The sequence below is a fragment of the Lepisosteus oculatus genome, chromosome 1, assembly GCF_040954835.1.
Source record: "Lepisosteus oculatus isolate fLepOcu1 chromosome 1, fLepOcu1.hap2, whole genome shotgun sequence".
Classification (NCBI taxonomy): Eukaryota; Metazoa; Chordata; class Actinopteri; order Semionotiformes; family Lepisosteidae; genus Lepisosteus; species Lepisosteus oculatus.
The window spans coordinates 58,398,177-58,423,767 of NC_090696.1; the positions used below are offsets into that span (position 1 = coordinate 58,398,177).

The 25,591-nt window shown below is 37.9% G+C and overlaps 1 protein-coding gene across 5 annotated transcripts in view; it reads right to left on the minus strand.

The window, feature by feature from the left end:
• bnc2 (basonuclin zinc finger protein 2) overlaps positions 1 to 25,591 on the minus strand; it is a 274,475-nt gene that overhangs the window by 98,009 nt on the left and 150,875 nt on the right. Inside the window, exon 1 of one of the 5 annotated variants that reach the window (XM_015345268.2) lies at positions 3,880 to 4,045. The exons of the other annotated variants lie outside the window; for them this stretch is intronic. Coding sequence (XP_015200754.1) covers positions 3,880 to 3,891 — 12 coding nt within the window. The 5' untranslated portion in view covers positions 3,892 to 4,045. Of the gene's footprint in view, positions 1 to 3,879; positions 4,046 to 25,591 lie in introns of those variants that run through there. 5 annotated transcript variants of the gene reach the window in all.

Consider the following 25,591-nt stretch of genomic DNA (forward strand, 5'->3'; position numbering starts at 1 on the left):
CACTAGCTAATAAAGAGCTAATACACACTTTTATGAAAAGCAAAATCTCATTACAATCTCAGTGAAACTTTGTATAACAAAATAAAAATCTTCCTAACTTTTTTGACTCAAAGTAGAACATCCAGTAAGTCAGTGTTGTCTAATCACAAACGTATTGTGAAGGCTTTTTTGATTATACGATAGTAGGCTTTGTCCATTACGTACATCAAGCCTATGGCAAATCTGTCTGATTAATATAAATGCTTCCTTGCTTTTCATCTTTAAGGATCTCAAAGCAATTCACATATAGGAAGGGGCCACTGAAGAGCAGCCACCACCTACATAATGTGTAACAGCGTTTTAAGTGTCAACAGCCCCATTACAACAAACAAGCATATCGTAGGAAGGCGTGAAGTAGTGTCACCAATTGAATTAAGGGTGATCATCAGGAAGGGCTGACTGAACATGACCAGAGTAGACTTTAGCCAGGATGAGTTGACACTCCTACGCATTCTAAACCTGCCATGGTCTTTAAAAACAAAGGATTCAGGGCCTCGGTTTGACGTGTCATCATAAGGATGGCTCCACCTAAAGCACAGTGTCCACTCTCATCATACAGAGCCGTTGGTTTTCAGAAATGCTGATTCAAGGGAAGAGTGTACTACTGGTTTGCCAGCTCCACGTGCAGCAGCAACCTGATTATCTCAGTACTGGCCATGGTACTTCAAATGCTACAATCCATCTACCTAGCCAACTAAGCTCAGACTTGCTTAGCTTTCGAGATTTGATTTGGAGATGAAGTAATGCTGCCTGTTGATCTATTTAGCTGTTTGTTTGATTGTCAGTCTGTCTATTCAAATGTTCACAATTTGTGACGAATAAAATGGTGAACAACTTAGTCACTGTCACTAAACTGTTTGGCCAATTAAATGTTTTCATTTGCTCACAACGAATTGATCCTTGGCATTGTAATCACAAATGCAATGCAATACCTTTTCCTTTGTATTTTAATATTAATCCCCAATATTCCATATGCAGTCTATGTCTTTGGTGGGTAAGAAGTTAGCACAACCCAATTCAGTCTTGTATCAGGTGCTAGTACTATTTAAAGTCATATGAATAAAATAAGAAGCACAAGTGGTCTTGGTGCCCTCTTTGAAAATGATTTATTACACTTACTTATGCCTAAAATCCATCATATCTCAAATCATGCTTGTGTTTTGGGAAATATGGACCTGATTGACACAGTGAGGAAATGCTGACTTTTAGCCCATTTAAATCATTAAATGGTACTACAAAGGGGTGGAGTGATAAGGAGATTGCATTTATGAAGTAGTAACTCAGCTCCTATGATGCCTTTCATCCTTTTAGTCCCCGTGATGTTGTTAAAGAACAGATATATTCCACCCATATGACTGACAGATGTGTGGATAAAGAATTCAGTGAATGAGAAAACCAGGATATTTTCTTAACACAAATATTATTACTGAATACAATACACAATTTAGACACATATGAACTTATGTACAGTACATACAGTACTGTATATGAAGTTTAAAAAGAAAGAATATGAATAAGGATACATTAACATTTATTCAGTAAATCAGCATTTTTATAATAGAGTGTAGTGAAAAGCACATTTTGTGCATATTCTGTTACTGTAAAATCTCGGTCATTGTAAAGGCACAATATACAGTATGTGGTAAAAGCAGAGTGAAATCTTGGTAAAATGGCACACATACTAAACAACTCTGCCACATTAATCTAAAATAAAGACATTTTTTTTTAAATGCTTCCTGCTTAAACAGTAGACATCTTTGACTACACACCCATTACTGTACTCTGTAATACTGATATCTCTGCTTCTAACGATACAGAGCAACTCCCAAGAATTAAGGCCACCTGCACTGATTAGTCTTCCCTTTCTCACACAGACATGAGGAAATGAGCATATAGTATATAAATACCTCTGTGTATGTCCTTTGTGCAAATACACTGTATACTGTATATAGATAGAGAGGGGGATACACTTTGTTATGTTACTTTTTCTATGAATTCCTTTTGCAGAATATGAAGATGTCTTTGTGTGGAGAGATAAGCAGGGAGGGAGCGAAATCCTTAAGACAGTCCAAGCAAGGCCTAGGGAATAAAGGTCAGAGGCTCTTCAGCAGCAGCACATCTGCTCTCTTCCACTTTACTGTAAATGCATTAGTCAGAGAGCAAACATACGCAATATTATCGACTTCTCTAGGAAGCACCTCCACCGCAATGAGATTGAGCGCTAATAGACTAAGTTAATGCGAAGGAAAGTAAACTCCTCATTTCACAGGAGGTCTTGTGGCTCAGTGCTGATTACAGAAAAGTGTAGAAGGACACTGGGGCCCAGAAACAGTCTTAACCCTCTGTGTTGCTCCTCTGTTTAAGACACATTCTCAGTCTTTATGAGATCATAAAGGAAAAGAGAACTGGAAGCTTAAAGTTGGTCAGAAAGGGATCTGATTAATGTCCCTTGTTTTGATCATTATACAGAATTAGAATTATGCATGAAAATGGGGGTTTAAATATCGTACATCACAATTGTATAATATTTTAATGTAAAGAAAAAGATCACAAACACACCTCAGTTATGACTATTCCATTCACATTCAATATAACATGTTGTCACAACATTGCTGGCCGTGTCCCACCCACGATCAGCAACAGAGTAAGGAGTCCATGCGATTAAATCAAACCAGAAGTTGCCAAGACAGTTTGAGGAGGGGGCTAGTTTGGGCCAAAGCTTGAAAGAGCAGTTTATTCTAAGGGGAAACCATAAACTAGTTTCTATATTTCCTCATTTACTCTCTGTGTTTTCAGAATTTTGAACTTTTAATTTAATTTTAGGTAGTCTTTATTAACAATATACAAAAAGTGGTTGAGATTTATCAAGCATTGTAGGTAAAAGTATGACTTAAATGAGATTTTAAAGAAAAACTTCTTTAAAAAAAACTAAAAATGTTTTGTAAAAATCCTGTTTTATACTTCTATAAACTCTCTTGCCTTTTATTTTCAAAACTGAGCATGAGCTGCAACTCAATTAAGTAAAATAGTACATACTTTATGTAAAGAAGTACTGTATGTTGCAGTAATAAGTTACTTCAAGGGCTGGTTATGGACAGCAGCTGAGAAAAAACAGGTTTTGGTTTTTGAATGTTACTCTTAACATTTCAGGGAGTGATTTACAAATAAGAAATGATCAATTAATTAATTGGTGTCACTCACACCATTACTGCCTCACCAATCTCAATCTTCTTCCCTGTCATGAAAAATTCAGCTTCAGAGCTCTCCCCTGCTTTCAGTCTTTGATCATTGAGCATAAACGCTGTTAGACAACAATTTCTATTATTTGCAGATACATACAGATACAGTATAAAATAAACAAAATCAAAGCTTTCCATTAGTCTCACTGTGATAAACCTTTCTATCTTTTTAGATATTTTTTGTCCAAGCAAGCAAAAATGTATACTTTGTAACACAGAAGGTAACCATCTCTTAACAGAACTGTGCAATTCTTGAAAACAAACTGTACACCTTTCAATACATGCAGTCTACGTTAGGTTCAACAATGTAAACTATACACATTCACACACACATGGTCTAAAACACTATGGAGTAATATATGTAGAATGAGAAATAAAAGATAATTTCATACTGAAAAGCAAAAAGAAAATACACAACATATTAGTTGCTGAGTCATGTCTAAGAAACTGAAAAAAGAAAAAGATACAATCCTTCACCCATGGATTTAAGGTGCGCATGCTGAAAACATTTAAAAGTATACATTTACTCCGAAGCAGTCACACACATACAGAAAACAAAAATGTTTCTGATTATATACAGTATTTCGTGAATGTTTTTTACCTCACTTTCCATAACTAGCAACTGTATTCTAACATCAGACGCTGAAGTTCCCAAAAGCTATAGGATGATTCTTGGATGAGTCTTTCCTTCACAATGCTAGACTTTATAAGCGCTGCATGTCTCTGTGCAAGTGCTTTGTATCTCCACTGCTGCAGAGACAACTGTGCCTGTGCCTCTTGCAGTACTGCGCTGACAGAGAGCGAGAGAAAGTCCACTCCTGCGTGTGCTCTTTATCACGCTGACAAAGTTCACAGATATTGGGCTGAAGTGGAGGCAAGACAACTTCAGTGCCACAGGTCAGACAGAGTAGGGACACATTGCGACAGAGCAGTGGCTTCTCAGCAGTGCCCTCCATGCTCCTCCACCTCCTGCATTTCACCGGAGTCTCTATGAGACTTAAATACTGTACTGTAAGCTGTAGTGTGAGGAGGCACTTTTCTCTTAACCGAGGCATGCACGCACTCCACTCTAAGGGCGCTGAGTGGGTTTTAGAAAGCTATTGCAATAACTAAGCATCCCAAATTGCTAAAAACAAACTTTGTTGTTCAAAACTACAACAATGTGCTTTGCATGAGCCACAACCCAACCAGATATTCATCCATTGAGCCTGCACCGATTAATTTAATTAATTAAAAAGAGATCGTTTCATTATGCAAGCATATGGGCAATACTCATGTGCTAATTCCTTGCATTTCAACAGCGCAGCTTTGCCTTTTTCTATGACCTATGTCCTCTCATTTGTATTTATCAGTATCTATTGAGAGTCCTGGGTCTACTTAGTCGAATTCAACTATACAAGCACTTCTGTTTTCTAGGCTGCAATTTTCATGGCACAGGACCCCTAAGTATGTATGCAGGTACATTTAAGTAGAAATGTAGATTTAGCAAGCACTGCCGAGTTTACAGTTTGTACAGATGAAGGATCTGCTAGGTTTAGGGCTGACAGGCTATAATATACTAAAGTGTACGAAAGTACTTTGTAGTGATGCCAGCAATGACTCCATGATCACAAGAAGGGGCAGAGGAGATCAAATTAGCATTTAATGAGCAAAAGCACACAGTTAAGTGTTAGTGGTGCATTTGTACAAGATTTCCCCCCATCTTGTTCCACTCTGTTTGATTAAGGAATGATTTTTTTTCTTGTCCTGTAGATTGGAAAATGATCCAAAAGGAAACTTTTTTGTTGTACACAACAAGAATTAGAAGATACTAATGAATCAAAAAACCTAGAACGAAACGCCATCTGACAAACATTACTCGTAAAAAATATTTTCTAAAATATTTCAGAATACTGAAATGTTAAGTTACATACTGTTTGAGATGAAAAGGCAAAAATTAAGCAGGTGAAATTTTAGGCTGTGCTGCCAACACATATTTTTGACCTTATTAAAGTACAATCGGTTTTTTTTATCATTACAGTGCTGTGGAAGAAAATAAGAGCCCCAGATGACTTCTCTTTTACAGACTGTGAAGTCTATATACCTGAAGAGTTAAAGAGCAAAGGAAAGAGTCCACAAGGCTGGATAGAATCCCTGCCAGAATCTCCATTGCCTATGCAATGCAATCAATTGGAAAAACGATTGCCAGTGTATTTTCTAGGTTTCATGCAATTCAATCAGATGGGATGCTGTAATAATAAAGCCATTGACGGATGTTTGTATGTCTTCCAGCTTTTGCAGGATTAAGTCATTAGCACTACAAATTGTGACAGACTTTTTTTATTGCCGTGCTATCATGAGAAACAAGCAGTGGCCCGGAGTTAACGAGTCACATATTTCCCTCGAATCCTGCATCCCATATTTATGATTTTACCACATCCTAACAATAACATGACCAGAACTGGTGCAAAACACACAGTTCTAGCTAATGAATCACACACTTTACCGCAAAGGCAGTAAGTATTACCAGCTGTGACACTCTCGCCTTGGCAATGGAACCAGTGCACAACAAGGCCGACACATCTGAAAGCAGCTGTACTGGGAAACCACAAGCTATATATTTCCAGCTGCCTTCTCAGGGGCTCGTTTTTCTCTGCCTCTGTTTCAGGCCTGTCCCTTTCAAACAGTTCAGCCATCTTTGTTTTGACAGGGCTCCAAAGTTCCAGAAAATTCTCTCAGATGTGCTGAACTAAGGGAAAAACAAAACAAACTCTTCTTGCACACACAAATACACACACACACACAAACACACACACACACACAAAATGTACACATGCATACATGGCAGCAACAGGTTTTGTTTTGAAAAAAAACACAGCAGAAACCTATGCTGTTAGTTTACCGCCCCTTATGAAAATAACGTATTAATTGCTATAGAAATGTCCTAGCTCTCTTTATATTCTAGAGGTTTTTATAGAGGTATGATAAATGTGTACAGATAACTTAAGGTTATTTCTATAAGGGGACCCACTGGGAGGCCAAAGCTAAGTTTTAATCATGTTTCTACATATGGTTTCCTTTGACAAAATATTCTTCACAGAGTTTACCTAAAAGGATAACTCAGCCAAATGCCAGTTAGCTGTGAGATCCTACTGCCTTCATTAAAAAACGCATATGGGGCCTTTGGAGTGGCTCATCTGATAAAGGAATTCACCAGATCACATGATGAGCACTATGATCGCGGGTTCGAGCCTGGGTCATGTCCTTTGCCAACTTTGACCAGCATTTCTAAGGCAGGTATTTTCTATTGCAAATCAAGCGGTTATAACAAAATAATTGGCAATTCTAAGTTCTAAATTTAACAACAAAATAAAAAAACATTCATGGGAGGTGTGAAAAAGAAAAATCTGTTCACACAATAGTGAAATAAATCCACGTTAAAAATAAATCAGACAAATCACTGAATAGTGTCTGTTCTGCTGTTAAAAAGAGATTCCTGCCTGATTTCAAGCCAGATTAATGCAACAAAATGGTAATGGTTTTTAAATATACACAGGGATTCTAAAAACACTTGGGATCTGGGGCAGAAAAAAAGTTACGTCTGGCATATTTCTCCAAATGAATTTAACTATGCACAAAACCACATCGATTACACCAAGCTTATATGAATAAATATTGTTAGCTTGGCTATGTCAAAGGTTTATAATCTTCAGACATTGTCACTAATACAATAGGTACCATCAATTTTTGTCGATGGATACCTTGCCATTTGTATCTGAAGTTTCCCACTGTTCATTTTAACACACAGCAAGAGCACAGATAAGCAGCCAGTCAGTGATTAGTAAAACATCCGAAATAACCAATCACAGGCCATCCCATCGTGGTTAGAGTTGTCACTGCTACTGGTGATTCCGGCACTCTTGTTAGCGAAGAAAAGGTTCTGAACAAAAGTGCTTCATCCGAGTGCTGACAGGAGTGCAGAATGTAGAGAAAGTGTTTGCAGCTGCACAGAATTCATGACGATATGGGACGTGCAGCCCTTGTTTCTGAAGTGATGTTTCTCTAAAAGCCCTAAAGCCACTCCCCTCGCCAACAAAAACATATAGGCAACGAATCCCAGGGTGGCTAATTTAGTTTTTAGTCACAGTTTTTCTGGTGGCTTGATTCCTATCTTGTCAGCCCCCTGTGAAGACTTTGCTTAGATATTTGTATAATGAAGGGAAGTAATTTGAATATTCCCACAGCATTAAATATAATATGTATTTTACTTTGTGCAGCAACGTTACGGACGATAATTGGGCTCTTTGGAATTTACCAATAGAAAGACAAAATTAATTACTTATGTCTACAAAATGTCAGAAACATGAGTATAAAATAATTAAATTGTTTACCAACACCGTTGTTTTACTATTCACCCTTATTTATTTTCAGACTTTTATCTCATAAACATCCATCAGTTTGCTTCCGTTTAGCTGATTTAAAAGTAATTAGCTATATATGTTGTAAAACAGGCTCCAAATATTTTAATATTTTATTTCACTCTGGGGAATGCTGTATATTGCAATATATATTTTCCTGTTTATTAACCAGGAGCTTGTGTTTTCTTTCCTTGTCATTTCTTACAGGCAACCAAAATGAACTGGCGTGAATAATAAAAACCCTGTAATGCAGACAGAAAACGTCTGAAAGGACAATTCTGTGGTTGAGAACCTGATTGAGAATCTTGGCAGGCTTGAATACAGGTTACAAGGGTGGAAAGAAAGCAGTCTGCAGGAATAGACAAACATAAATTTCCCTTTTAGAGATCCCATTGATGTGGATAAAAGATCATTAGTCTTTTTTAAAGCTGACAAATTCCAGTGTTTCAAATAACTGTAGTTTTAAATACAATTATTTGAAATGATTCCTCCTCATTTTTTTTTCATTTTCGCTTTCTGGAATCTCGACCTGGTGCTTAGGTAGTTAACAACACAAGCAAATTAATGCTCGATAAAGCAGATTTAAGACATCTGGAAGGAACACACATCCGAAGCATCTGATTAAAACAAAACTACTACTAAACGTCCTGTGTTTCTAGAATGTTCTAGTCAATAAAGCTCCTAGTTATAGTAGCTTCTTGCCCCAGGTATGGCTAACTGTAGTGATGGAAAGTCATTCTCATTGACTTCACAGCCAGCCAGATTGGCCTACTCATCTACAGCATGTCTGGGATTTGGCAGTCTGCTTTTTTAAGTGCCATTGGATATGTAGAATAATATCCTTGATATTATCCTTTCCAGTCCAGCTCAAAGTCTGTCATTTCCTTCACTGAAAGCCATCAGCGCTGGCACAGCATATTCCTTCTCTGAATTTCAAAGCCCCGGAAGAAAGAGGCGGACACTGCAGACACAGTGCTGAAGGCATCATGTGTCAAGACCTGCAGTCCCTCCAAAGTCTTTTTCACACTACTCAACTGCTCATTGGCCCTCAGTGAAAATACAAGCCTGCCACAAGATTCACACTCCTTTTCTCTCTGTCAGGCAGAAGTGACGCCTGCCAGGTCCTTGTACTGCACTAACAGCCGCCTGTGTCTTTAATGCTACAGATGTGGGAAAGATGCTTGAGCGAACTGCCTAAAGCAAATAACTGAAAAGGTTGGCAGACATACATACACACTATAAAGTTGCCCAAAAGTATCACTGCAGTCAAAAAAAAAATCAAATACCAAAGTAAAAAAATGAACAAATAAAGTTTGTCTTGAGACCATTAGTAATTGATCTATCAACTTTGCAGTTTTTTCCAGGAGTGTTGAGGAGTTGCAGTGGTACCTACAATTATTAAATAGTCAACATCTGTCTGAATCCTTATCTTTGCCTTATCATATCCTAAAACCTCACTTTAAATAGTTACAATATATAAATGTAAATGCCCAGCATAATATACTGTCTGAATATACAGGGGCAAGGTCACTGAGAAAAAAGCTTAAAGTTTATTTCTAACATGAACAGAGACTTGTGTAATGTTCTGCTGCTGACTGAGCTTGTACTCAGCTGTAATGGTAAAGAAAAAAATATTTTCATCCCAAAATGCAGACCACAGTGAAACAGCTGTGACAGCTGTAGCCATTTACATGATACGCATTGTTGTTTGATTTCTGTCATTTCAGACAAAATGAGAATTCAGAGTATTCTGCAACAGCTCTCAATGTGTCACTGCATAATGATCCGTGTTGACATTTTTATCTTAAGTACAGTATATAAACTTAATGCTGTTTTGGTCTTTTTAAAGGACAAATTCTTAAACACAACACCATTTTAAAGTTGGATGCTTAAATACAATATATCATTTCACAGTTTCTTTTTCACAATGACAAAATTCCTTTAATGTCAAGCAGCTGTCCCTCAATCAACCCATTCAATATGATTTATACCCTTAATCCTATTCCACCCCTACAACTTGAAATTAAAGAATTGATTCATTCAGGTTATAACTGGTATCTGTATGCATGTACTGAACAGTAACCATTAAAAACAGGGGGGTAGAGAGAAGTAATGCACACACAAGCAAATTGTGGCACAATTTGCAATGACCATCAAATCATGGGGCAACTGCCTCCATTTATCAGCCTAATAAGCTCTAGTAAAACGACAGACAGTAATTCACAGACTCGTCTGTAGTCAATCTGAAAGACAGAGCAGGAATACAGAATCTGATTGTTACACTGGCCTGCACTCTATGACCGTTCAAACTGACGCAGATCCTTTACAGTCTAAGAGGAAAAGAGGGCAAAGGGTCACCCTACGAGAGGTCAAGATGGGATTTTCAATGGCATCTGGAAAATCTTTATGCTGGAGGTCAGGGATGAGCACTAACTGAAGGAAAGAAGGAGTAGGCCCTATGTTTTTTCCATTATTGTCTACAACCTAAGCCAGCAGGACCACAGTTTGTGAGGGTGTGGAGTGACCTCAGTCTGAGTGTGCATGTGTGGAGAGGTTGACTAACACCTGACCCCACTCTGCCCTTTGTCTGAACTGGAGAGCAAACTCCTCCCACAATATACTGTGGCAGATTTCATCAGCCTGCACTGTTTCCACACAGCCAGAACAGCGAACTGCATTAACAGAAGGTTTTAGGTTGCAGTTCTGTGACAATATAAAGAGACAACTGCGAAAAGGCCTTAGATTAAGAGTGAAAAAAAAGTTGCAGTGATATCTTGATATTTCTGTTTTGTTCTTTTGGATTTTAATTAGTGAATTATTTTATATTTGTAAAACATAACTAAATTTCTGTGTTTATGAAGTATAATATTCTTTTTTTCATTAAAAGACAACTCTATTAACATACTGATGCCTTGGGTATAGAAAACACATCTATTCCAAAGCAGCAGGCTAGGACATGCATTTTTTATGATTGCGGTCTATTCTCTATAGGTGCAATACAAGACCACTAAAGAACACAAGATGAGACAGAGACATACTCAGTCACTGAAGATGCCCTCAAGCATCAAGCAACGAAAAGTTCTCAGCATTCTTAGTTAACTACCATCCTGATGGCAGTAGCACTTACTATTACGATGTCACCTGCAGTTATACATACAATTGCAGATTACCGTCAAGATCGTCCTAAAAAATGAATCCCATTTGTTAATAACAAAACAGTGCAAGTATTATATAAGCATCATAATCTCAGCCAGAAACCTCTCCAAATTGATGTCAGTATATTTTTAACGCATTCTTCCAGCAGGTCCTCGGCTTGATAGAGACTATGACCTTTGTTTTAATTAGCAAAGACTTGACTTTTAACATTAACCAAAATGTATGACAATCATGACATGTTTCTTGACAGAAACAGTCTACAAAGTCTTTATGCCTATGTTTTCTCTGTTTTTTTATCTAGAATTTAGATTTGTATGCATGAATTAGGAAGTAAAATACATTTTTCTCGGTAATGACAGTACAAGAATCAAGGAGCATAAAGCCAGAAGATTAAGAAGTTCTCAGATGCCAAAAAAGCAAACATCTCCCTGAAGTTTCTATTAGATTTCCAGAATTCTGCACTGCCCAATTACAACTAAAACTTTTTAAAAAAATTAAAAGAACTGTAGGACACTTTCATCGCTGTACATAACAAATGTTATGTACAGAGTTACATACATACTCTGTATTTAACATTTAGAACATACAACTCTTCTCCTTTTCTGTCACTTTGTACAAGCTGAAAAGAAAGTTTTAAAAACATAACCTTAGTAAATTTGTGGCTCAATGTCAGTGGTTTCTCATACCTTCAAATATCTTAACAAGACAGTAGGAAAAAGGCTCAGGTTCCCCATTTTGCCACTCCCAGCCATGATTATTCCACTGAACTTTGCTGTTTGAGTCCTTTCATAGTGTTTCAAAAGCTCCTGCACCATAAGGACATTCCTTAAGTTGGGTCACATACTCCTCCAGATGACTCTCTTTCTAATCTCTCCATACATTTGCAGATTGCTACCGTCGACACCTCCAATGGAACTAGTCCAATGCCTCATTTACATCAACTTAGTGTATATTTCATATTTCACCCTTCCCTTCTCATCTTTATATTTTCTTTCTTCAGTCTTTCCAAGCTTCGCCGCTGAAATATTTGTTTCTTATTCATTCTTTTTTAGTTTTTGGTATGGTACAAGCCTGTACTACATACTTCTAAATTAGTATCACGAGTAACAGAACATGTAATACAATCTAAAGCTGAAACATACAGTACTCTGGACCACATATCCATTTGCAGTCGAGTTTTTCATTTTTCTTTTCTTGTCTCTCAGGGCACAAAACTAGCCAGGAAATGTAAGGGATTTGGGTTGTAAAATGGTGTGCCATTTACGTCTACAAAGTGTCCCACCCCACACTAAGCGACAGGACTGAGGACAGCATACTGAGGGAAAACTTTTTCTTATCTGTGAGGCAGCTTTGACATCAGTGCTTCAGAGTAGCTGAAGGTCCACTACACTACTAACTTGGCTCCTGCTTGGTAATCAGCAACATGTCTTATCGCAGTGTTGTTTTGGCCAAGATAAACACTGGCCTGGTTTTTATTGCTTTGTTTTCACAGGTCGTTAGGGGGAGATGCATTGATTAGTTTACCGGGCTTTTTAGCTTTATGTTTTTTTCTGCAAGTACACACCTCTGATGGCCTCTGCCAGTGGACAAAGAGAAAGAGAGAGAGGGCAAACTTCATAGAAGGACACGACTCTCCTTGCAGGATTGTTTGTTTAAGCCGCTTGTTTCCTGGACTGCAGAGCTCAGCATCCAAGAGGAAGTTCTGGGGCTTTTTCTTCAAAAGAAAAGGGAAATTAAAGACACAAAGCTCCGTTTTCTCTTTTGACATCTTAGGGAAAGCCATGCAGTCTACAGCTTTACAGGATAAGTCAGCTTGAAACAGACTTAGTTTCATGCTGTCTTCTTGCAGGAAAACTGAAGCCATACACAACCCCTTCTCCTTATCGAACCTTCAATGGTATATCAGAATCATAAAGAGTAGTAATGTGGCTCCCAATATGATTGTATTAACAAAACCATACAAGAAAGTTATAAAAGAGCTAGAGATGATCCTAACCTGTAATCAACTTCTCCTTTATTTCACCTCTCTGTGACTTAACTATGAAAACAATCAGTGTAGCCACTAGTGGCACTGCTCTGAAGCACTAACACATTGGCTTGAGCAATATAGGACCTATGGTATATCATCGGAGCTGAATCTTCAAAAATAAATGACAGAGGGGCAAACTCACAAATATTATGACAGTTGTTTTCACTTTGGACAGAATAATATTTGAATATTTTTATTTTTTAAGCTTAAAACTGAAATGTCAGTGTGCACCAGAAATTACAGCTGACATAAATGCACAGTGGTTATTTCAGCAAGGCTATACAAGTTCACCTTGCCTAGATCAATTTTTGAGCACGTGTGGGAGAAGGAGTAGGCTGTGATGTGTGTGAAATCTCATGGTAGGTCTCCCACTTCTCACCAGTTAACCACGGAGAAAAGACTGAAAGAGATGCACCCTGTTTGTGTTTTTTCGTTATTAGTAACTATTGAATATTTGGAAAACTGTTTTTTAACAAACATCCAAACCTGGGAAAACAACTTGCTTGTCCTGCATTCATTTTCATGGTTCCGTACATCTGATATTCAATTATTGAATCTTAGCTTTAAAACACAGAAGGAACTGTTGACGTGGACCATCGAGTTATCAAAGAATTCTGACTTCCCAACTAAAAATTCTCTCAATGTGAAAGAAGGGAAAGATGACAATGATTGACAAACAATGATCAAAAGAACATTGAGTTAGAATGCAAATATAGAAATTACTTTATGTGCTTTTTAGATGGCAATATACATGTGTGCTATATTTTCTGAATACAGATCCAATTTTCTAAATTTTGAAAAAAAAAGATTTATATTTTATTTATAATGTACATTTGTGAATGTTTTATTGTCACATCTTTTTCACAATACAGGAGGAGTTTCTGCTTCCTCACAATAACCACTGCCCCTCTAACCAAGTGATATGATTGTGTGGCTTCTTAGGCTGATGTAACAGGCAATCATAGGCCAATTCTGAAAAAAGTACTGAGGACCCTTTTCTTCAGCTAATCGAGCCTTATTCTGTTGAAGAGCTGAGAGAGAGAATCTCCTCCTCGGTTTGCAGGCAGAGCTTCCCCAGTGGTCTCGGCAAGATGCTATCACAGCTCCAACACTCTAATTAGTGGTAGTTTGGAGGAGCTCTGTGATGTTCACTCATCTGAATTAAATCCTGGGCAGGGACAGCTTTAATTGTTTCCACCCACCAGCTGTGCTGCCACTTGTCCGCCACCGCCACCACTACCAGAGCCACACAGGCTCTCTGTGAAGGACCACAGCCTAGAACAACACAGCAGACCTAATTTAATTAGAGGACCCCACCAGCAGAATCTAAAGGAAAACATTAAACTGCCCTCTTGTATGTAGTCGCTTGTACGTAGTCATGCAAAATAAACGGAATAGCTACCAAAGATTGTTACAACCAGTGCAGTACTCCCTGATTAAGATATCTCAAATATATTATTAGAGACTTGCTTGTCCTGCTGTACCTGGCCCTTCTAATTTCATTTTCATAATTTAAGCAGATGTTCCTGGACTCTAGAACTTCACCAAGCAGTAACTTTTGCCACAACTTTCAACGGTCTTTCAAGTTATTTTCAAATCTCTAATGTCCTTCATCCCCATCCCATCCCAAAAGGATAGAACATTCCAGAGCAGTTAAAAAGCCAGAACTTTGGTCAACGCATATTTAAAGAGCACAAACCGGTCACCACAATAGGACCTCTGGAGCTTAGACAACTTTAATAAAATTGTACACCATAAGATATAATGAGACAAATGTACAGAAAACATAATGGGATACAAAATACTGTTCACTACTAATACAATGAGAGAAAGAAGTACTTTAAGAAAAAACAGAAAAACAAATTATCCTGGGGAGGCACCCCTTGTACCCTTTCAACGTCTATGAACACAGATTTTTTTCTCTACCATGCTAGTTCTGTATTACTGCTAACTATTAAGCAGCTATTGTGGCTTCTCTGATCTGAAGACTGGATGTGGTTTTTTGCCTGTTGCCCCCATCTACTTCATACACAGCCCTGAGGTCTTAACCAACATGTCTTGGTGTGGCTGTTCCTTTAAAACTCTCCTGGCTCTAATCTCCTGAGAGATAGCAGGCTGGTGACAATGCTGAGCTAAGCTCCTTGAGGACAGCACAGATAAGCCACTCTTGTCCCAATGAACTCTAAGTACATCAAACTCAACCTGTCACCAGGCAAGTTTATGACTCTGGGGGGGAAAAAAAGCCATACATGTGATAGCAAATTCTACTTCCCAACCGTGTCACCTAGCTGTTTTTTTTTTAGTATTTTTGCTCTGTATATTTTGTGTGCTCATTTTAGGGTGTGTTCTGTATATAATTTCATTGTTGAAAGTAGTTAGGCATAATATTAATATTTTACGAAATGCGACACTATTATTCGATAAATTTACTAAGGGGGTTAATCCACAAAAAACACTGACCAAGCTATACTGCTATCCTAAAAATAAGGAGAACATGCTGGGCTGGGAAAGTCCTTCTACAGTACTGCTTCATGATTCTTCCCCCCTTTTTTATTATTTTGAGCAGACATAGTTGTCAGGCTTGGGTTACCAATATATACCAAGAGGGCTAGGTGAGAAATAATGAGAGCTTAAAGGCCTTAACACCTGCCCTTCCATTAATAATTTTGTCATCTCATCTGCATTCTTTTTGTAGGAAGGTGCAGAGTCATTTCCCAGGTAAAATTATCTATAGGAAAGACACACATCAGTCATGTTTTTGTTTTGCGAATTTAATTCGGGGTAACTTAAGTGACATTCTACCAATATTCTTAAAGAAAACAATTAAACTGGACAGAGTAATAAGTCATGTTCCTATTATTGTATGCATATTTTGCATTGTTATTTTAGAATTATATGTGTGTACTATCTCTTCCTCTAACAGTAAGATCATCAATTTGTATTTCCTGTGTATGATGAGGATCAGACACTAGGACTCAAGAAAGGTCTCATGGAGCTTTAGTCTATGTACTGGGATGGGAGAGCCAAAGATGTTATGTCTTCTCCAGCTGACTTCTCAGCTTTGTGAAAATGATTTGCTTCCTCTCCTTGCTACTTCCTGGAAAACACCTCTGGGATGTCTTTAAATAAATTGTTTTTGGTGAGATATTTAGTCAACACAGTAAATGATCTAAGAGGCAGCAGCAACAGAGAATCTCACCACATAAATAATACAGAAAGCAGCAAGCAAGAAATTAAATACCAGGAAAATACAAAAATGTTTCAACTGTGGAAATAAATAGGAACTAATTTAATAATGTCTATGTAGCTTACAATTTGCTTAGAGTGGCAGGAAACAAGATCTCTCCCTTTTCACAAACCAATCAGACCCAACACAAATAGCATCTCCTTGCCCTTTCATTGCATGGGAGTTTGTTCTGAGACATTGGTTAGCTACTAATACTGTAATGTGAAGTACTATGCCATAGTTTGTAAACACCATTTAATGAGTAAAAAAAATCAGTATGAAACCACACACCATAAGATGCATTTTCGTGGTTTTGTCTAATCTAGCGTGAAAAGAGTCTGTAACAAGAAGTACACTTTTCATTGATCAGGAAAAAAATCACAGAACCACAGAAGCAAGAAAAGTTTGAGTTCCTAGAGAAATCCACAGAAAAGGGAATGCTTTCAACCATCCAAGACAGGCGATCTAGAACACACACTGAAAAAGTACAGTATGACAGACAAATTAAGAGTCATATTCGGGATAACATGCAAAGAACCTACTATAATAGCCAACAGAATTTAAAAAAGACATCAGAATCAGAATTTCATTTTTAACAAATTGTTTTAAAGTTTTAAAGTGCATGAATGTCTAATAAAATGGATAGATAAATTGTGCGGGTTTCCTAGACAGCACAGTTGAGAAAGAAAAAAAAAAGCTGAAAGTGATTTTGACTAAAGGTTGCAAATAATAATTATAATAACAGCAGTAGTAGAATGTTAATAAAGTCAATACTTTAATAACAATAATGAACTGTAAAAGACTGATTACTTAGAAGCGTCAGAATTAAAAAATGATAAAAATGAGTGGCAGTAGCAAACAAAACCAAAGTTCAGGAGAAAACCGCTTTCCTATATTTTATTGATGACAAGGGATATCAATGGAAAAATAACTGCTGTTTTACGTACAGAATGTTCAGGTTTTATAACATACATCATAGTGAAACAGACATGTTATCTGGTAGGTAATTAAGCTGTAGGAACCAGTCACTTCCATTACCTCAACATCTATGTCCTTGTTTTGTGAAACCAGTCTTTTAAACAGTACAACACACGTACTTTTCCATTCTTGAGACTGTTTCCTTAACTTTACAAGTATGGATTTGTAAGGATGTTCTTTACCTAAATGTGTTGATGGCCCTCAGTGCAACAGCAGACAGGAGGAATGTCCTGTGTTACCTGCCAGTACTCTTCCATTTGACATCACATTTTACAGATTCTAATTCCTCATCCCTCAACAGAACGTGTGTTAGAAACTGAGAATAAGCTTTTTTTTCTGAATTGGAGTCTTCAGTTTAAAAATAGGTTTTGAAGATATGTGTTGTCCTAATGCATGATGGGGCTTGTCTACGTACAGTTTAACAGCACAAGTGGTGGAGAGGCTCATTCGCTCCGAATCCCTCACATTGCTATGTGAAGTATGGTGACAGGTAAGCTAGGCTCTCACCTAAGGGATCCTGATTTATGAGGCTTTCCAAGATCGCAAAAGGTAATAATAGGAGTCTAAAGTGTTGCATTTTATTTTCATTTACCTCACACACACCAGAAAAGGTGTACCTTAAAAGTGGGTTAAGGCTTTGATTTATACGTCATCCACAATGAAGACATTCCCTTCCAGCCTTGTTTTGGGAGTTTTTAGTGCAGAAAGAGAAGTTTCTGAACATTCCTTCATTCCCAATTGTAAACTCAGGATTTTGCAGAAAGAGCATGTTCTGGAGAAGGATGATTCCTTCTGTGAATCATGAGCAAGGTGTACAATAATCACGGTAACATGCACTCTACACTCTCACTCAGTCATCTGTGAAAGCATCGTACACAATTTGCAATGTTTCAACACTTTTCACTCAGTTTTTTCTTCTTTATTAAGCAACCTCTTATGATGATCTGTAACTGAATTTTTATTTTCTTTTAAAATGACAATTAATCCTGATTACCCTTCATTTGGGGATATAAAATGTAAGCTTTTATCGTTATGGATGTGGAAATGATGGAAATCATTTATGGATTAGAAAGAAAGAAATTATACTGATGAGGAAGTACTTGTATTTCAAATAGATTTGATTGCTAAATGTAATATATTACTCCTACAAATCTTCAAATTGGTTGTTTGTGGACAACAATTTTCAGTTGTTCATTCTGATCAATGTTAATTTCTAAATTTCAACATGTTTCTGACTACCAAAAAAATGAAAGTTTCTTTAATAACAAAGTTGCTGTAACAGCAGGAAATTAAGCAAATTGTTGATGCTCTTTATGTAAATACAACTAGCCCTGATTGTGTATCCTTCATGTTCTTCTCTCACAGTAAATACCATTGTAGGTTTTTAGTTGGAAATTAAGCTATTCATGCAGGTGACTAAAAAAAAACAGATGAGAGTACTGTGTCATTGAGAGTGGGAGACTCGGCATTCTCAATGCTGAGATCCTTTCTGCTCTGTTTCAGCATAACGATTTCTCATGATTACTCTTTATTTTATAATGCACCCTTTTTAACTATTTATGGTGCCCCTCATACATAATTGACAGGCCTTTACACACTTTGTGAGAAGCTAATGCACAGCGATAGCTGTGTTTATACAATTTTGTTTTTATGAGGTGGAAACCCACTTAAACCCCCACATATTAGGTTAACATTAGAGTTCCGGGGTTAACCACAACAAAAAGAGATAAATAAAAGAAAGGGTAACATGTACTCACCCAGAACTAAAACACAACCGTCACTCTCAAATTCTCCTTTTTTCTGAGATTACCTAGTGTAATCTAGCTAGTTTATTGAGATTAATAGTGAGCTGGAAATGTAATGCACCCAGTGTTTGTATACACTAAGAGACATCCAAAGTCCTTGATGTACTGTATGGCCTAAAGCATTTTAAAGACATACTCCACCTTTGATGTGTAACGTTAATGTTTCAGTACTAAAACATTTCTCCTGCAGGTAAAAACAACTGTGTACAAAGAAACCACTGAAGTATATCTGAAACAGGAAGATCCCGCTGTCTATTTCAGATTCATGGGATTTTGCTTTTTAAAAATCACTGTTTTGTTGCACTAAACTTTTTTCTGTTATTTATGTAGCATGTTTGTTTATAAGTTAAAAGCATGTTCTAAAGACCAAACAAAAAATCTGCATTTAGTACCCCACTAGATTTGTACTCTGAGTCCTTCTGGTTTCTGCTACCTCTCCAGCAGCGCATGGAACTGATCACAGCATAATCTAGCACTGCAGTATTATGATACGAAATAAAAGCAATGGACATGTAATTACGTTAAAGGAAAATAAAAAGAAGAAAAATACAATTAGTAATGTACAAATGTCATGATTTTATGCCACTTTTTTTCTCACAACCAATATGAAACAAAGTGCATCTGAAAATCTGCATTTTTCAAAAACAGATGCTCAATTCAGGTGTTTTGACACATGATTAAGCTTTTGTAGTACACGATGTCACTGAATTTTCTGAGATTCATCTTCCAGCCATCTCCGTTCTAACCAATTTATCCAAAACGTATGCAGGGGAGCTGGCGCCTATTCTGGTTATTCTTCAACTAACAGGCACAAGGCAGGATACACCCTGGACAGGACACCAGCTCACGTGCAAACTCACACTATGGTCAATTTTTCTCAGAAGTCAATTAACCTGCGACTGTGGGAAGAAACCAGAATGACTGGAGGAAACCCACGCAAACACAAGGAGAACATATAGACTCCACGCAGAGAGGAAAAGGAATTTAACCCAGGGCCCCAGCACCTCAAAGCAGCAATACTAGCCACTGCACCATCATGCCACCCACCAGATCCACCTTATTCTACTTGATTCTCAATAAATTTGTGTAGTAACACTCAAGGTATTAATTTTTTTGGTGACAAAAGCTGACCTTATCTTTATCGTCTTAGTTAAGAAAAACAATACAAAATTAGACACCGAAAGACGTAAAGCTAGCAAATACAGTGCACTGTCTGTGCTTTGTCTCTCGCAAAAAAGCCTTTCTAAGCCTTCCAGCACATTACCATTAAGACCTGGTCTTTAGCATCAGGTTTAGGTCTCTTTTACCGCAACGGCTGAAAGCCACAGGGCAGCAGGAAAATTACAATTCTATGACACAGGATATATTACGGGTCTACATTGTGAAATACAAAATCCATCCATTCACTTTCTAACTGCTTTATCCAATACAGGGTCTCGGGGGAGAAGAAGACCTTCCTGGCTAGCAATGGGCACAAATTAGGACACCCTGGACATGGTGCCGGACCATCGCAGACAAACCCCCAAAAATTCATATCAGGGCCATTTTTCCCAGAAGCCACTTAACCTACTGTGCCACCATGTCTTTGGACTGTGGGAATAAACCAGAGCACCCGGAAGAAATCCAGGAAGAATAGAAGGAAGAAAGTACAAGCTCCACACAGATAGCACTCCAGGAACCAAACCCAGGGCTCCAGGCTGTGAGGTAGCAACGCTAACCACCAAGCCACCATGCTACCCGGAAATATAAAGTCTTGCTCCTAAAACACAAACGGTCTTTCGAAGACAAAATATTCAGCTCAGGTTCAGTGTGCTCAGAGTGTTCTCTTTTTTTTTTACAAAAACAAAAGTTTACTCCTCACATATTGAATCGCAGGAAAAAAAAACAAGTCCCTGTCATTTTGAACACAGTAAGTCTCCCCCCCTCTTCCCTCAATGCCAGTTTCTGTTGGCAAAGCTCCAGGGGGTAGGACCAGGCTTCGCTATGTCCTTTGTGCTCGTGTGAGATGGACACTGGCGTGCACTTTCTGTTTCCCTCTAGGCTTCATCTCAGCAGCTGGGTGGGGAATTGTTGTCTTGGCTCTACCAAGGTCAGCTCGCTCCGGCTGACAGTTTCTGTCTTTGTACAAGCAAGGAATCAATACTTTCGGACTGTGGCTGTGCCCTCGGTGTAGAACAACAAACTCGCAGTGCCTGACATGTTTCGAGCGCTCTGAGGCTCAGCCTCCCATCTCATCTACATCCAAGTGCAGCTCCCTGCCTGCTGTCTTCACTCTCTCTCTAAGAGATGTCTACTGTAGCAATTTTTTTTGGTGTTGTTTTACTCCCGCTCAGGTACAGAAGAAGGTGTGTGTGTGTGCGCGCAACTCGCTTTTCTGTGTTCTGCAAAACGCGTTCTTTCCCCTCCAGCCTTCACTCACTCAATAAATCATGCCTAACGAAGGCACAGCCAGAGAAAAAAAACAAAACAAAATCCTGATATGGGCTCCAGTAGCGGATCAGAGGGGACAAGAAGCATCGGTACAAGAGATGTGGTAATTACAGGGCAGTGGAAAACACAGGGAGACATCCACACCACAAAAGAGAGAGAGAGAGAAACGGAGAACGAGGTGGAAAGCGTTGCCAGAAGCAGAGAAGTTTTTGCAATCTTTTACAGTCATCTGCAGCCTAAACATGCCTCCCTGCACTTATTCTTTACATGTGGAGGTGTCGCTTTCCCCAGGCGATTGGTGAAAGAGAGAAAGAATGGGAGAGAGAGGAGAGTGAGAGGGTGAGTGATGCAGTGCAGCTAATCCAAAATTGACTGCTAACCCTGCATTTCATTTTCATTTACCAACAGGGGAATCCATTGCCAATTACTTTCCACCCAAACATTTTCAAAGTCTACCGCCTCCTAAAGAAATACTGTCAGTCTTTCTGAGAATAGTGGCTGCAGTAGCTGGTGCAAGAAACTATACTGTATACTGTTTCTAAAAAGTAAAAAAATATATTTTTAAAACCAGTTGGTTCCACCAACAAGAGTCTTAACTTAACTCTCAATGTATGTGGTTTGGTCAGTTAGAGTGCGTTATACAGTATACTGTATACAGAGCACATTGACAAATGACATATTTAACAATTTCTAAGACAAATATCTTCAATGGCTTCTCTCTTTTCACTGTGAATTCTCTCTTTCATTTAAAAAAATTAAAAAGATAAATTTTTGTTACTGAACTGTAAATACAGTCCGTACAGTACAGAACGTATGGTTAAAATTGTTGAGTTGTTCCCAACTGCAAAACTACCTTCTGAAGATTTAATATGACTAGAAGAGAGTTTTTAAATTTGCAAATTGAAAAAATACTGCAGAACAATGAGAACTCCCATTAATAGATTTTGACCAGATACCACAATCCCAGTAACAGTGATGTTGGTGGACTACTTGAAAATGGTAACCTTGATCATTTAAGGACAGCGCAGGTATCTCTGTGAATCTCACCACTAAACAATTCAAAAGTTTAAACTCCTCAAAGTACATCATTCTACATACTGTATGTGTGTATGGCATACCATAGTTGAAGTGTCATGTACATATCCAGTTCAGAGGAAGAGATGTATTCTGGCAACCAAAGGAATGCTTAATTTAATGCACTTGCACCCTAAATTGATAAATATCTACTTTTTATAAACATGGCGCAAACATAAAACTTTTTTTACATCCACATATACATACATATTCAGAAAGAAAATTTTGGAGAGGCCCAATGCTTTTGCTGGAAAAGGATAGATTTACAAGGCATGTGTGCAAATGTGTGTGAGACTCCCCGAAAAAAAAAACAGAAGCATTGGCAAGAATTAAATTATACATCTGTTCGGGCTAATACCTGTTTTTATTGGCGCACAACACAGGTAGTACTTAAAAACTCAAAGGCAGCGCTTTTTTAACACTATGCTGACTAGTGAGATTCTCCAAAAGGGAAAAAAGAAGAGAAAAAAAAACATTGCATTTGCTCAACATCACACTCTTTTTTTTCAAACCATCGAAACTAACTCAAAGAAATAAATTACTTGTGTTTGTCTTTATATTTTTTTAGTCTGACTTCCAAATTCATTTCAGAGTGACTTTCCCACACAGGCAGCTTACTGGCAATGGCTTCGCCTTGTTCTGATTGAAAAATAATAAAAGAGGGACACTGTTCAGCCACGTTCAGAGCAGATGATCTAAAAAGCGCTATACCCACCCCCACCTACCCTTTTTTTTTCAGCAGCCAGCTTTCACATGAATGAAAGAGGAAATAATTGATTTTCCTATTGCTTAACTTTGCAACTTAATCCTCTAATATGTTGAGAAATGTAGTACCCTGTCAATACGTTTTCTTCAGCTAACGAAATGCAGACCAAGCCGTGCACTGCCACATATCACAGCAGCCAGCAATCTGAGATCCAAGGGAAAAAGGGACAGCACAATTTATAGAAGACACACTTGTCAAGTACATTACTTCTTTTAGAACCAGTGAAAGCAGGAGGCATTGAACAGGGCCTTGCACCCAGAGTTACCTTGCAAGAGTGTAAAACGGGAGAAAATGGATATGTATCACTACTCAAATTCAGCCATAAATTATTGTTTCTGTAGGAATCATTGCCTTCAAAGGCAGAAAATTTACCGACGCCACAGGGATCTTCTTATTCATTGTTCATTTTTGTTTCTGTTGTTAAACCACAAAAAATTACAAACAGCTATCACCATAAATTTCCACATAGAACTGTTTTGTTTATTTTTCGTATTCCAATGAAAATAAGTCACGAAAGAAGGCGCATGGGTATGAGCACTGAGCAGCTGAGCCCTGCTGGACTTTCCTGCTGTCTCATCTTCCACACATTCTTTAAGTGGGCTTCATTTTTCACTGAAACCTTTCCATGTCTGAATGGATAACCAGTGACATTCAAAACAGCCATTCGATCTGCATGGTAGGTGAAGAAATCGAAATGAAAGCCAGAAAAATAGAACCTGAAATCTATGAAATACATCTTTTCCCAGGTATTTTTTTCATAACACAACTTGGAACCTACTGCAGTTCAGCAGCTCTGAACCGAACAATCCATGTCATCAAAACGCAGAACAAGAAAACCAGAGGCCATTTTGTCAGGACAATCTTTCTTATAAAGTGAAAAGTAATTTGAAATTGTATGTTTCATCCACAGTCTACAAATCTAGACTTCTCTTCCCAGTCTTTCTGTAACCCACCCATGTGAAGGTACAAGGTCAGTGAGCTTAAAGCAGTAAATCATGTGATTCATGTACAGTGCACACTTTGTATGATCCTGTTATTTTATTTCCTACATAACCTACATGTATGTTTTACACTTTCCTGTTACTCTTTAACCTTTTCATCCAGTACAATAAATACTAGTTTCTCAAACAGCCTTCTGAAAATAGTTCTCAATCCCTTCTGAAGTACACTAATAGTATTAAAAGGAAGGAAAATTGTATTTCCCTCACAGTGTTTTTCACCATGGTATGTGACACTAAGCAGGTTCCCCTATGTACCTCCTGAAAGCAACTTCTGAGATGTCACAAAGAGAACCTATTAACATTGAAACAAATGCAAAATACTAAACCAACCAAACACTCATGACACCTACATTGGCTCAGGAAACAAGGAGGAATTAAATAGGAAAGTGAAGATCATTCTTTTCTTTTGGGTGTAACCTCACAGATTACACTTTTGTATGAAGTGCTAATAGCAGTTGTCATTTCTTTTCCTAAAGTAGTTATAACCACGACACTAAAGAATCTTGTAAAAAAAAAAAGTCTGAATAAACTGAAATTTCACATGAAAAAAAACTTTCACTAATAAACTCATTTTGATCAGCTGGCACTTCTTTCATATTAAGTTCATTGCCATGCAATGGTTTTACAGAGGAATCTTGCTGAAGAAATGACCCAGTCATCAGTACAGTATATCATTCTTTCCAGCATGACCTGGGAAGACCAATATACAAACCACCAGAACTCCAGTGGCCAACAGCTTTGCAAGTATTTCCATTGCTTCTATAGAACCAAAGCTTCACCTTACTTTTTTGACTAGAGATTCTTCATGGACTGGTCTTGCTGCAAGATATCATCCTGTTGTACATACAGCACAATTCCTCCCCCAAAAAATGTGTAGCTGCAGAAAAAAAAAGATTCTTTACTATCATCTGTTTTGAGTTTCTTGCAGATGCTCAGATTTATTGCTTCAGTGTAGTATTTCATGGGCGATTTACCCAGCGGTTTCATTTTATACAAACTACATCTCTAATGACTGCATATCTCTTGTAAATTGCGGCACACCAATAACTTTTTCTCATCGGACAAAGGAATTTTACTCTCCCCCAGCGACTGGTGACCTCCCTGCTTTCAATGTATGGTGCATCAAGAGAAATGTCATTACCCAGTGCCCATTCTGGTTACTTTCTGGATGTACAAAAACAATACACACACTGTATGTGCACAGACCATCTGTAGAGAAAGCAGTGCTTGTCCTGACTCCCAAACTCTAGTGACACAAGCATGTGATCACCAGAGTACACTATCAAAGGTGATCATTTTTTGTCACATACAGAATGCCTGATATGTCTTAAGGAAAGTATTCATAGTGCTTAATCCGGCTTTCGCTATATTCGGCATGTACTTAACATTTTTGTTATAGCATTTGTAAAACAATGTGGACAGGAGACCCTTTCACAATAGAGCTACTAAAT